At 47.3% G+C, this 15000-nt stretch overlaps 1 protein-coding gene across 4 annotated transcripts in view; it reads left to right on the top strand.

Annotated features, from left to right (window-relative positions):
• The window catches only part of cnksr2a (connector enhancer of kinase suppressor of Ras 2a), a 214562-nt gene that overhangs the window by 11422 nt on the left and 188140 nt on the right, over positions 1 to 15000 (top strand). For 2 of the 4 annotated variants that reach the window (XM_035526035.2, XM_035526032.2), the window contains exons 2-4: positions 878 to 1041; positions 4984 to 5186; positions 13162 to 13249. In XM_035526035.2, coding sequence (XP_035381928.1) covers positions 878 to 1041; positions 4984 to 5186; positions 13162 to 13249 — 455 coding nt within the window. Of the gene's footprint in view, positions 1 to 877; positions 1042 to 4983; positions 5187 to 13143; positions 13250 to 15000 lie in introns of all 4 variants that reach the window. The other 2 variants (XM_035526034.2, XM_035526031.2) reach the window with 1 other exon arrangement.

Below are 15000 nucleotides of genomic sequence, written 5' to 3'. Positions count from 1 at the left end.
TGAAAAAAAAAAGCTTTACCAAAACAGCAGGCACACACACAGTGAAAAGCTAAAGAATAGCAATAGCTGTTACCCCCAAAGTACAGGAAGACTTGGTGTGACAGCCATATGATGCAGCCATCACTTGCTACCACACTGTGTAGGTGTATGATGGACCAGATGAGACTCACATATGAAACTGGTGGTTATGTCAGTATGGAGGAGCGAGAAAGGTGTCTGTGAGGAGCGGGTGCAACTCCTGTAAAGCATGGAGATGTTTTGGAATGGGGAGCCAACATTTTACAACTTTACGATACAGTTCCATAATTCCTGGATTCATTTAAGAACAGTATTTAAGCGTTACAGTAGTAGTTCCTCTATTCTGAGAAAAGTGTAACGACGTAGTAAACCATTTGGAATGACTGTGTTAACTATATGTCTATTGGTTTCTTTTTGTGATTTCAATGAGTTATTAACTACTTATAAATCAATATTACCCAAGTGAATAGAAACATCAATACTCTTATTCTCTTATTTATATAATGAAGCCAGTAATAATAATTACATAAGAGCTAGTAGTTACTGAGTGCTGGTTATTGGCTCCCCCCAAGTTGACACAACAGGTCAAATTTGGTTACTTAATCATGACAATTTAGTCAATCTAGTAGTTTACTGTAGTGACGAGTAATTAATGAAGAACTACTATGGGCACATTTTATAATTTACAGCCTAATTATTTAAAGAAGACTTGTGTATCAGTTAAGGAGCCAACTTCTCTATTGGTGCCTGTCTGGCTTCCCCTTTTGCCAAAGCCGGTAACTTAGACATAAATGAGAGTTCACGTTGTCAACGCATATTTTATAACCCTCCCCCTCTGCGTGTGTTTTTCTCTATGCAGGCCTGGACGACTGTCTGCAGCAGTACATTAAGAACTTTGAGCGAGAGAAAGTGGGAGGTGACCAGCTGCTGCGGATCACCCACCAGGAGCTGGAGGACCTGGGCGTGTCCCGCATTGGCCACCAGGAGCTCATCCTGGAGGCTGTGGACCTGCTGTGTGCCCTGGTAAAGGCCCGGACAAGTTGGGCTTGTTTTCAGCAACCTTTTTCAAAGTGGCAGGTTAAGACAAAGAAACCTCAGACATAAGTGATGGGGACCTTATAACGTAGCAGTCTGATGTAACTGTGTTAATGAGACAACTGGTGTGCGTTAAGCTAACACCAGTGGAATGATTACGTCCCATAATGCCCAGGTGGGCTTGCACACGTGCTCTGCCTTTACCTGGCAGTCCAGCCCACTGGGTAACTATGCTAACCAGTCCTTTCTTCCCTGGTGCTGTCTTAGGAGCACCAGAACAGAATTGGAGGTCTTTTTTTTAAAAACCTGTCCCTAGCGGTTGTGTCATTTTGCACTAAAGTCGTATATGGGAGAATTTATATGCGTATAATTTGGTGTAAAAGGGGCAAAAATAACTCCATCACTCATTCTGGCTAAAATATTTGAAAAAGCATTCATGCATATTTACATTTGTGCAGTCTTAAATGAAATGTTCAGCTGCCCATGTAAACAAGAATGTAAATTATTTATTTCCTAAAAGCAAACGACACAGCCTTATAACTATACCAAATGACTGTAAATGACCATAATAAAAAGGCATTCGAAATAAACCGCTTGTAAAAAATAAATAAATAAATAACTAGCAAAATAGAATAATAAATTTCTTGTAAAAGTCTCCTGCGCTTGTTGTCATAAAAACGGAGCTCCATGGGAGAAACTTTGCTGTTAACCTTTTCAAAAACCGTGGCCATATGTTCTGTGCGTGTGTGTTTTTAATAGGTCTCATAGGACACAGTGATGTCCTGTGATCATTGTTCCAACTGGTGTGGTGAAGGCTTCAGATGTCTTAAATGCAGGGCTGCTGGACGTTGTTAGCGAGCCTATCCGTCAGTATTGTTGCCGCAGTCTACGCTAGGCTCCAGGGAGTGCTTGGGTGCTACTTCAGGGAGCCACAATTTTGTCGTTTCGCTGACGGATGTTCCGATGGCGTCTAGGGCAGAGCTGGTGCAGGTGCCCGGGCGCTTTGAGGCGGGTTGCCTGGCGAGGGCTGGCGGGGAGCAACTGAAAAGAAAGATGGAGGGATAAGGCGAGAGGAGGAGAGAGGGGTGGAGGGATGGAGGGATGGGGGAGAGGAGGAGAGAGGGTTTTTTTGCAGAAATGGGCACTTTGACTCCCCCTGTACTCACTAAACCCTCAGTGGACAACCAGAGGGCCCAATGCACATTAACACTTACGTACACATTAACACTTACGTACACATTAACACTTAATCCCGCTTGCTCTCTTCTCCCTCTGTCGTTCTCTCTCCCTCTCTCTCTCTCTCTCTTCCTTTTCATAATGCCAGCCAGACTGTGTGGGGGGGGGGAGGCGTGTCATGTGTTTCCTTCTCAGCCATGCTCTCCTCTTCCTCCTCACTCGCCAGCCCTCCACCAGTGTTAATGACAGATGCTGAAGCTCCTGGCTCTTGCGCCCCATGTTTGGCCCGTCTCATGAGTGGAGTGGGCACCAGAGCTCAGGGCTTTGAGAAAGATCTCTCGTAGATCTGCGTTGCGATGGCAGACGTTGGTCTCGGGGATATACCTTCTGACTGCTGTTTGAGGGTAATAATTCTCCACAGGGTCCCGTGTGCTTCCTGGGTCTGAGGGTACTGGGTTGTGTTTCCTGTGTTGTTATTGATGGGTCTTTTGTGTTTCCTGTGTTGTGGGGACGAGGACTGCCTTGTTTTCTGGGCCATAGATACCGAGTCTGTTGTGTCATGTCAGTAATTTGTGCGTGATTGTGTGTGTCGGTAATTGTGCTGCTGGAGCATTAGTCAGGCATGGAGGTGACATTTCAAAGGGTTCTAATTTCAGCACGGTGTGGTGGAGCTGACCTCTCCCTCTCTCTCTTTATCTCATGGTTGCCCAACTCCTACATGGAGATCTAAAACCCTGCAGTTTAGTTTAGCTTGCTGAAGGTCTAAATCTGTCTTTTACAAAAAATACAGTCAGTCCATCACAGAAGCACTGATAACCACAGTATCTTCTGAAAATTGCGTGGTGACATATTTTCGAACATGAACATATCACTTATTGCCCCTCATCTGCTATATTTAATCCAGTTAACAACCCTGAACCCAGAACCCAGTAGTCCACTCAGAAGTGACTGTAGACTGGATCAGAACCTGTGTGCATTTGAATATCAATCAATTAAAGGAATGATGTGTATGAAAACTGTATAATTTCAATATATGTGATTCCTTGGGCACAAACCAACATGCTATACCTGTTCACAAACTCTAGCATGTTTCAGGTCTGATTCTTTTCATGTTCCTATGAAATGGTGATTCACTCCAACAGACCATTAAAATAAATCAAAATAATATTCCAAACAATAAAAGCATCCAGATGCCACTTTGCCTCCCATTGTTGTGTCTGTTGTCGCGCCCTGCTGTAGGCAGCAGGCCCTGCTCTGTGTATTGCTCTGCTGCTGGGAATGGCTGTGGGATTTTTGACGTCAGCCAGTCCCCCATGCTGGGGTGTTCATGCAAATCCCGCAACATAATCATCTTAGTATAATGCAGGACAGTGGAGAGCTGTCCGGTTCTTCCCAGGTAACCTGGCAGGGCAGTGCGATAACCTCCAGACGGATGGATAATACTCTCTCTCTCTCTCTCTCTCTCTCTCTCTCTCTCTCTCTCTCTCCTCCTGTCTGCCTTTCTCTTCTCTTCTCTCTCACTGCTCTGACTCAGTTGTGCAGGGCTGTTATCTGCTCTTGCAGGCTGTGATGCTACAGGCTGACTGAGATATAGATATGTGCGTGTGCGTGGCGGACTGTCTGCGCATGTTCATGAGTGATACAGATGTTAATCACCTGTTAATTGCCTGCATCTCTTTTTCATGTGTATGTAAAAATTTGTGTGAGCTTCTCAAAGATTGTGTGTGTGTGGCTTGGCTCAGGGCCAGGCATACACATTATTCATGTGACATTGATGTGATAAGAGATGGTTAAACTGATCCTCATCTTCACACAGTGCCTGCCTCTCTGTCTGATTTACTGACAGAGCTTAGTTTCACTGCCACACACACCACTGCTTCAGCATGTGATGATGATGATGATGATGATGTGTGTGTGTGTGTGTGTGTGTGTGTGTGTGTGTGTGTGTGAGAGAGAGAGAGAGAGAGAGATGCTTTAGATCCTCTGCCGGTCCTCTGCCTGGTCAATCAGAAACACACTGTGACTCTGTCATCCAACCACAAGCGGAAGGGACCTGGAGTACACACACACACACACACACACACACACACACACACACACACACACACACACACACACAAACACAGATCAAAATGTATTATCATTAATAACTATGTTTATTATTAACTGTATCTTATAAATTAAGTCTGGTCTACTTGATGCACACAATGCACCAGAACACTCTTAATTTATGAGTCTATAAAAAAGTTCCAGTCTCCGTGCAGTTATGATGGTAACATTTCCCCTGTGTAACAGGGTGCCTTTGACGCTTCTCTCTGTGCAGTGACTAATCCATTCTGGACTTGTTTAAGTTGGCAGTACAGATCTAGCTTCTATTTATACGCATCACTTTGTGCTGGGCTAACTCAAAGGTCTGCCTCTACCCACTCGCTGTACCTCTGCAGATAAAGAGCTCACACGCAGCCAGCTACTGAATATTCATCTGGTGTGTGTGTGTGTGTGTGTGTGTGTGTGAGAGAGAGAAAGAGAAAGAGTGTGAGACAGACAGAGTCAGAGAGAAAGATGAAATTCAATCATTGCTGTCATCCCCAACTCTTTAGTCACTGTGAGCTGTGCTTTCCAACATCCTTGGAGACGTTCTACCATAGTGACTTGTTGCCTCTCTCTCTCTCTCTCTCTCTCTCTCTCTCTCTCTCTCTCTCTCTCTCTCTCTCTCTCTCTCTCTCTCCGTCGCGGACTGCACGCTGTGTACAGAACTATGGACTGGAGACGGAGAACCTGAAGACGCTCTCCCACAAGCTCAATGCCTCCGCAAAGAACCTGCAGAACTTCATCACGGGCCGACGACGCAGTGGCCACTATGATGGGCGTACCACACGCAAGCTGCCCAATGACTTCCTCACATCCGTGGTGGACCTCATCGCTGCCGCCAAGAGCCTGCTGGCCTGGCTGGATAGGTGAGCCTTGCAAAGAGACACACACACATATACAAACACGTACACACACACACACACACACACACACACACACACACACACACATACACCACACTAAACCAGACAGACAGAAACACACAGACACACACACACACATATATACACCACACTAAACCAGACAAACAGACACACACACACACACACACACACACACACACACACACATACACCACACTAAACCAGACAGACAGAAACGCACACACACATTCTATCTTGCTTGCTGTCTATCTACTCCAATGACAGCTTCCACTTTGATCCGTTGCGCAGTGCGTACTCAGATGGTTGAATTGTCCAACCCTGGATCCACAGGTTCTATTGCGTTTTTGGCATGTGTACTAGGCAGACTTAGTGGGAGCTTCCTTGGTTGTGTTCCTCCTGTCTCGTCATCATCCTGTTCTCCTCCATGATGCCAGTCACATGTAGGATGAGCTGTCATCGTGTATTCTGGTCAGCAGTACCCTCCAGACGCTCTGGTTTTATTTTACGTTTGTTTGGGTCTTCACCTGGGTTTTTTTCTTCTAGCTGCCTGCCACGATGTTGCTGCAGTCCTGGGGCATGGTTGTTGCTGGGTAATTGTGGCCTCTGTATTTTTGCAGTTGGTCCTCAAATGCATAACAGGTGAGGCCTAGGGGGCACTGTAAGCACCCTATGTGGAATCACTCATGCAAATACCCTTGGTCGAACTCCTCTGAAAGCAGCTGGTGCTTGTTTAATCCGGTTTTGTATTTCTTGATCAATGCTGCAGTCTTCAGACAGAATACCGCTCGGGTATTTAAACGATGAAACTATTGCAAGCACATTCCAAAGGAGCTCCCTGATTGGATTCACAGGCTTTGGAGAGGTCGCCACAGGCCAGGAGAGGGTCCTGGTGATATTGGCGCTGGCATGCAGATCAGCTGTGCTCCAGTTCTTTCTAAAACTACACTGGCACTCATTTAACACTGTTCCAGTTAAGCTGTTGATCAAACTGCAGTGTCATCTTTGAGAGCACATTGCCTGCTACAGAGAGAAGGAAAAGTGGCATGCAGCCCTTCTTCCTTACTCCCAGTATTCACAAGCTGCACTACAATTCCCAAAATCCCGAGCAAAGACCTGATGGACTATCAACCAGTCATCACACACTTGCATGTTCTTCAACACTGGACTATTGATTACACCTGTACCTAATTTCACTTGTCATTTTAAGCCTGCCTGTTTGTTCCTGTTGTGAAGTATTGCCCAGTGAATACCACTTGTTTCTATCTACTGCCTGTTTATTGTACTGACCCTGTTTTGTTCATTGCCTTCCCCCTTTCGGATGTGTCTGTCCGGTTTGTTCGCTCTGCTGGTTTTTAGACATGGACTGTACATTCATTTCGGTTTTGATGCTCCCCTGGTTTGGTAATCCGTTTGTTCTGGTTTTGACCGTTGCCCTACAGAAGATAAACCTGGCTCAACTTTCATCCGCAACTGTCCAGCTGCTTCTGTAGTGTTACACGCGGATTGCTTTAACACCTTTTGTTGTTGTAAACGGTGATGATATTTGCATCTCTCCACTGTTGTGGCATGTCTCCGCTTTCCCGGACTTTGGGAATAGATTGGTGGCATGTTGTTGAGTGGTGCTTCTGCAGCTCAGCAGGGATGCTGTCAGTGCCAGGGGATTTATTGTTCTTCAGAGAAGGAACAGCTGTCAGAACCTCCAGGAAAGCTGGAGGCTGCCTGAGGGCAGGGAGAGGTTGGTGTTTGGGCAATTCATCAAAGATGGAATGATCTACAAAGTGTGTTGGTTTGCGAAGGGCTTTGAAGTGATCTGTCCATCTCTGGGGTACTTCATGCTGGTCTTTAAAATATGTGAGGCCATCTGCCGATTTCAGGGGCATGAGAGAGTGGTTCCTTGGCCGATATGTCATTTTAACAGAGTTATAGAAATTATGAAAATCATTTCTGTCTGCATAAGTTTGGATTTCCTGTGCCTGCTCCTCATTCTGCAGAATCTGTACAGCATCGTTCTCGTTCTGCAGAATCTGTCCCAATTCCCGCACGTCCTGCAAGTTGCCATGCCATTGTTGCCTTGGATCACCGGATGGGGGTTTGTTCAAGGATGTCCCGTGTGCTGTTAACTTCCCAGCTACAGAACTAGAGATCTCCTCGCTAACCTCAGTCGTCCATAGCTGGGCACAATTAAGCTTCCTCTTGCCAGGCTTCTACAATCATGAAGGTCTTGTGATCCTGTGATGGTCAGTCCAAAATTCTCTCATGGTGCAGGTTATAAGGACATCACTGTTGCACTGATGTCGCTGTGTTGCACTATGATGTCATCATTTAGGTGCCAGTGTTTGGAGATGAGGGTGCATCCATGTTTTATAATTATTATTCTGCTAGACTAACACTTTGGTGATGGTAAGGTACTGCTCAGCACAGAGAATTAGAAGTCTCATACCATTCACATCAGCCTTTTTGTCCCCAGTTGGAAATTAGTCACCGAGTGATAGGATTTTATCATTCTTGGGGCCCAATTGAAGTTATTCCTCCAGTGCCTGAGAGAAGTAGTCCTTAACCTCATTCTCAGAAGGTGGAGTTGGTGTACAGGCACTGGGAATGCTAGCAGAGCAATGCTTACTGGTGTTTCAATCAAGCTTCAGGGAAGTGTGTTTCTAATTGCAAACCCCATCCCATAAACAGGGTGTCCTTCCCAGAGCAAGGTGTAACCCCTTCCTTTCTAGTTCAGAGAGCCTTCAACCCAGGAGCCTGGTTTCACCCAGAGCAGGGATGTTGGCGTCATAGTGTTTCAGTATGGGGGCAACCAGAGCTGTTCTCCGATATGGCCTATCACAGCTGCCAGGAGGGTCCAGGAGGGTTCTCACATTCCAGGTTCCCTGTTTAAGTTTTCTTATTTTGCTCACGTAATGGAATGTCTACTTTTTTGGACCACCCTTTCAAGGCCCCTGCAGGGGTCTGCTGAAACTAGCTACTGCTGGCAATATACCCTGTGACCTGCATGGGCCTCACTAGGGGCTTCTGGCGTGTTCAAATCTGCCCGAGTCACCAAACACCCCATTGCAGCCAGGGTTTAGAGGTTTGGCACCAAGATTTAAGTGAAACCAGTGCAAATGAGAATTCTGAGTGCCACAGGGGTGCACATCTTCACTGTGAGAGGATGGTTTCCAGTGGCAAGGGTAACCCAAGACAACTACAGGCAGCTGCCAGGACCTCAGTCAACCGAGGCCTGTCTACACATGCTGCTGCCACATTGCTTTTCTCTTAGGGTATGCTTCTTTAGCCTTTATTTCGCCTGATTATTCCACAAGTCAGTGGGGCAGTGGTTGGCTAACATCAGAGTCAGTCCATGCTGTGGGCCTGCACGTAACCTCTGGCAACCACTGCAACTCTGATCCCCTTCCGTGTTAGCCTGGGGCTACAGGGCACCCTGTGAGAAGTGTGTGCGCATGAGTGACTGCGAGGTGATCTGACAGAAGTCCTGGTGCTGGAGATGTACTGGCAAGACTTACAAACCAGGCTGCTCCCCTGCTCTCCATAAAAGGCTGGCCAGCGACAGCAAGCAGTAGGCGACAGTTAAGAGTAGAGGAAGCAGATGTAGAACACCTTCCCTCTAGCCACTGTAGTGCTGCGCTAGACATATCAGCAGTTGACAAGTGCCCCCCCCCCCCCCATATACCTCACTGCACCAGACAGACAGACCAGCAGACTGAGTGACAAACACACACACACTCTGTCCTAAACCCTTTGACACCTGCATTCACACACCCATTCTGAGTAACAGGAGCTCCACGCATGCCTTCAAGCTGTTCGCCAGCCCGCCACGGCAACCATCTCCACTCTTAAACCGCCACAGTAAACAAGTTTTGCCTGAAAGCTCCAAGTCTGCCAAGTAAATGGCATAGGCCAGTGTTTCCCTGACACGACACGACCGATTCAGCTCAGCATGTGATGATCAGGCCTTTCACATGCTAATCGGGTGCGTTGGAACAGGGCACAGCACTAAACTGTCAAGTTCAGGGCTTCTCTAGGAGCAACGCTGGGTTGAAGTCTCGTTAGTGGAGCGGAATAGTTCATGAGATTGATCTTCAGCTGTGTTTTCAGTTCCATTACATGCAACCCCTTTCCCCCCAGGTGACAACATAATGAGCTAACATTGATTGCATTACAATCATTAGAGCACTCTTGATTAACTTGAATAGGAATTTGATTGGGGGCTGAATCATCGGTGTAGACGCTAATGGAATGGTGTTTGGGGTCAATTTATTTATTTATTTTCGATGTGTCTTTTTAAATCTAGCAGGACTGAGACAGTTTAGGCCAAATTAAGACATTGAGTTTAAAATCTGCCTGGTCATTACATTGAGGAAAAAACCCAGTGCACAAATTTTTCACTTTGTAATAGGGCATGGGATTTGTGTGTGTGTTTGTGTGTGTAGGTGGGTGGGTGCACGCGCACACATTCGTGTGTGTGTGTGTGAATTTGCATGTGTGCACACATGTGCATGTGTGTGGATGTGGAGGTCCCATCCTGGTCTTTGGTCAGGTGTGGTTTGTGTCACAGTGCTGCAGTTTTGACCACTTAAACACATGGTGATGTGCGTTTCTGTTTATGTAACATTCATGCATAATCAGACCTTAAGATTTGCAAGAAACACTTACATAACTCTCTCTCTCTCTCTCTCTCTCTCTCTCTCTCTCACTCTCTCTCTTTCTCTCATGGCTTGCTACCTAATATGTTTACTTGTCATGTTTGCTTCTGGTGTGAAAGCTTGTGTCAGGGGTTCATTCCTCTCAGGTATGTCAGCTAGTGGTGAGGCTAAGTGAGCAGGAGAGACAGGGTGATTGCGAGGCCTGTCCCAGTGCGCTTTCCGTCGTCTCTGTGGCTCTGGCTAAGAGCACCAGATCAGACGGGCCGTGGTTGTCTGAGGCAGTCTGGGTCAGCCTTCCCAGGGCTGCGTTCCTCAGCCCACAGCACCTCTAAATCCTGCCCAACCACACACTTCCCTCAAACACTCAGACTGGTCAACCCCCCAGTGCACTCCTCCCTGAGCACACACACACACACACACACACAGGCACACACACACAACACATGGCTGTCCAACTCTTTCTGATGGAGCGGCTCTCTTCAACCCAGCCTTGCATCAACCTTAGGTTAACTGGCCTAGATTTGGGTCCAGACTTTGGGCCGGGTAGCACCCACGCTCCACAGTGGCTCCGGGCTGCACTGCGACTCGTGCCCTAGTGACGGAAGAGGAAATTCTGTCCAGATTCTGGTCAGCGTGTGTGTGTATGTGTGAGACACGGGACTCCAAGTTCCAGCCTCCTAGTTCACTGCATACCTGTGGGCTGCTGCCACAGCACAGCTGAGAAACAGGGTCACCACCGTCCAGGGGGTGGGGGGGCTCCCCCTCGTTAACGGTGGCCTAATTAAGCAAATCAGCTTCACTCCTTCTTGCCAAAATTTGTCCCCAGTGGAGCAGCTGTCTGCCCTGCAGACAGAGAAGAAGATGGCAGAAGAAAAGACTTAAGACAAGGCAATGGAGCGAGAAAGTGTGTGTGTGCACGCGTGTGTGTGCACGTGTGTGTAAGTGAGCGAGAGAGCGCAGGAGAGAAAAGGAGGAAGAGAGAGCAAGAGAGACAGTTATGGGGCAATGTTCCTAAACCCAAGTGAAACATGGACCCTGACAGGGGAATCTCTGTCCCATCAATGTGTCGCCAGTGTCCCATTTGGCTGTGTGGGCTCAGAGAAGGGAATGTTCTGAAGCCATGCCTGAAGCAAGTGGTAGGGGGCGCTCTATACCTGACTGAGTGATTTCTGGACAGCCTGAACCAGTGCTTACTGTTCTGTCATGGCTAGTGAAGAGGTGTGTGGGTGGGGGTATGGAGGGGTTGCAGGCATTAGAGGTATCTTGAGTGGGAGTGACCAAGCAGTGATTCAGTGCAGGCGGGACTGTTTTGTTTACACCTTCCAACGGCTTCTTCTTCAGCCTTTTTCTAAGCTCCTCCCCCTTTCACTTTCTGCATCGTGGGATCATTTGCAGCTGCTGATTATGAAGCACTTCCCCGTTCTCCATGTTTCTCCCAATCTCTCTACCTCCATCTTCCTGTCTGGTTTTCCTTATCCTTGTCATCTCATTGTCCTTTGCTCCTTCTCTCTCTCTCTCTCTCTCTCTCTCTCTCTCTCTCTCTCTCTCTCTCTCTCTCTCTCTCTCACCCCCCCCCCCCCCCCCGCCCTTCCTCTGCGCCTCCGCGGCTCCTCAGGTCACGTTTCTCGGAGGCCTCGAAACGTGGACCTCCGCCTGCGGCCATGTCTGCTCCGCCTGACGGGCTGTCCTTGGTCAACGAGCCTACGCACCTTCAGCATCTTCCTACTCGGCAAAGTCACATTGCGGGCGCCACACATGCACGAGTGCGCCGCCTTCCCTCCGCTTGGAGGATCCGGCACCGCTTCTGCCTGCACAAAGCAGAGATGAACGGTCCGTCCTCAGAGGACACGCTGTGTCGCCGCGCTTTAGGGTCTGCTCTCACCTCAAACGCGCCTCTGGTCGTTGGCTTCTTTCTTGCTCAGCAGGAATAGGCCTTAACATGTTTTCTTCTGTTTGGCCAAAGGGTATAAACCCTCTTTCTGTTCCTGAAAGATAGAGTTCTGTGTATTTGAAAACATTTTTCAGCAACGAAAAGTGTTTGGAGAGTCCCAAATGGGGAGGAGATTTGGTTTTCCAAGAAGGCTCCATCCCAAATCTCATTTGTGAACGGATTTGCCTTTCTGAAGGGGTTGTACCTCTAAAAATGAACATGTTATGACTTAGGGAAGGCTTTGCCGTGGGTCGCTGCACTTACGTGTTGAATTAGATTTAGCGACGGCATTACGTGGGGCTTAACGCGGGCGTGACGTGGGAGTTCTGTGGGAGGAGGCCCCGATGGGGCGTCTGGTAGCTCACGAGTCCTGTGGCCCACGCAAGCCAGGGTATTTAAAGAGCTCCAGGAGTGCATGGGGAAGAAGCAGTGTTCCTAAAGCCCCGTATATATAGAACACAGCCTCGATACCAACGACCCACATTCTGCAGCCCTTGCGGGGAGAGGAAACTGGGTCTGGAGAGTACTCGACGCCAACTGAGACGTCACCGGAGACAATGTGCGCTCAAAGCCACAGTGACACACACACTTGAACATCCTTCCCTCATTAAAATTCTCCTGTAAAACTAAATATTTTGATGCATTGACCTTAGAAAACCCTAGAAAACAACATAGGTTACATAGGTTGCTCCACCCATCTCCACACACACATAAATATACACTATACACTGTAATACTATCTTTATGGGTATTTTAAACTGAACTATATATTACTGAAGCTAAATATTGCTATGCCTTCACATAAAACTAACCTCAGTGACCAAAGGAAATCTTTTGACTATTGTAACTTTTCAAAAAGCAACATTTTGTATATAAATCCTTTTTTTCTCATGGGTAAACAGCCAACTGTCCCCTTTAAAAGGATACTTTTCATGGTTTTTTTTGTTATTGTTAAGACATTTATTCACCACAGAGAACTAAAGAGGGCACACACTGAGCTTTGCTGGTTTTATGTACACGCGCACACACACACACACACACACACACACACACTCACTCACTCACACACACACACACACACACACACACACACACACACTCACACACTCACTCACACACTCACACACAGACACACACACACACACACACACACACACACACACACTCACCCACACACACACACTCACTCACACACACACAACACACTCACTCACACACACACTCACTCACACACTCACACACTCACACACACACACACACACACACACACACACTCACTCACACACACTCACACACACAGACACACACACTGTCCATCCAGCAGGTCCGGCCTTAAGGATTATCTAATGGTTAATTCCAGGTGCTACTTCTTTTTCAGGTCGCCTTTTGCCGCGGTGACGGACTACTCAGTGACCCGGAACAATGTGATCCAGCTGTGCCTGGAGCTCACTACCATTGTACAGCAGGTACGTGTGTGTGTGTGTATGCATAAAACCAGCAAACCTCAGTTGGATCTAATAGGTTTCAGTGAAACAGGGAGAATACTTCTGAAAAATCACTTCCCTCCTTAGATCAGCAGACGCTGGAAGCTGTAATTTGCACATGTTTGTGTATGTTTGGTCTAAATTGAGGATAATTTGTCCTTTCTTCCAACTTCTCCTTCTCCTACTCCTCTCTCCGTCCCTGAGGATGAGAATGCAAAGGGCTAATCAGTGCTTCAGTGGGTGTAAAGTAGGTTTTGTCCCAACTCCCCACACGCTGCTCTCCTGGCCCTGTTACACCATTAGGGACGTAACACTGTTCGGAAAGTAACGTTGTACTGGATGCAGCAGTGTATGATAGGTGATGTAGTCCCATGGGAGAGTGGGTGGAGTTTTGGAGCAGAAGTAGGCCAGCGGTTTGTTTGAAGCACTCTGGAGTGGCAGGTGGGAGGAAAGTGGGCGGAGGCAATGGTGCCAGCACAGCTGTGTGTGTGTGTGTGTGTGTGTGTGTGTGTGTGTGTGTGTGTGTGTGTGTGTGTGTGTGTGTGTGTGTGCCAACTTCAAAAAAGAGGAAAATCTGAAAAGAAATGCTTTTTGGAATAAAGTAGTTTGCATGTGCAGTATATCTGTGCATGTTTACATGTAAAATTAGTACATTTAATCCTATTACAGGAATATTCTGACAGACTAATTTGTACTTTTTCCCCTCCCTAATTAATCGCCCAAGACATGTTTGGTGTCCAAATTGATCTCCCTTATCTTTGCAGTGAAGCTGTGAGACTAACATAGACAGCCAATAAGACACCTTCACACCCAGCACTTGTGCTGGTCTTTGCTTTGTGCAAAGCTACTACTCCTCCAGGCTTTCTCATGGGCACTGCAGTGTCACCACGGCTCATGCACGCTGAGATCAGAAGGCCATTGCCACAGAGAGCTATACTGAAAGCCTAAGGCTGGCTTTGACCAGCAGAGCCCGAAGCCTCTCCTAATCCCGCTCTTAATCCACGCCAGATTATGGCACAGAAGGCCCAGACGTGGTTCTAATCTGAGCTAATCCTGCGGCGGAGGATCAAGGCGTTCCTTACTTTTCTGATGAGAACATACAGGAGTACATCCTGTCTCTCTCAATCTCTATCAATCTCTCTCTCTCTCTCTCTCTCTCTCTCTCTGTACATTCTCTTCTGCCTTTTTCTCTGTTTCTGTTTCCCAGTAACAGTAAACAGGAGCAGTGGCTATTCTTTGTGCTATTGGCTGTAATAATGCACATGTATTTGTGCGTGTGTCTGTGTGTGTGTAGGTGGGTGGGTGGGTGTGCACTTAAGGTGCAGGTGAGATATAATAGGGGCCTATGTAAATGTGTGTCTCGTGAGAAACTCACACACAGAGGTAGACACATACAGACAGGTCTGTGTTCCATGACTTAGTGGCAGAGCAGGCGAGTGGGAGGAAAGGTGATGGTTGTATTGTTGGGCAAAGTTGAAGGTCTAGACCAGATGGAATCATACATACATATACACATGTACAGTACAATAAAAAGCTTTTCCCACATATCCCAGCTTCTTTGGAAGCTTGGGCCAGTCATTGTACAGCACACCTGGAGCCAAAAGTGGCTGTATGACAGAGCTGGGCTTCAAAACCACAGCCCTCCGGTTGACAATCCACAGCACTACCCACTATAAAGGTGTGAATTGATATTCTTAAACTCATTCCTTCCCATCTTTTCTAATTCTCTCCCC

This window comes from Electrophorus electricus, chromosome 1, assembly GCF_041902795.1.
Source record: "Electrophorus electricus isolate QZ-2024a chromosome 1, ASM4190279v1, whole genome shotgun sequence".
Taxonomy (NCBI): domain Eukaryota; kingdom Metazoa; phylum Chordata; class Actinopteri; order Gymnotiformes; family Gymnotidae; genus Electrophorus; species Electrophorus electricus.
Note: the sequence above shows the minus strand (reverse complement) of the source record. Positions and strands in the feature narration are given on the sequence as shown.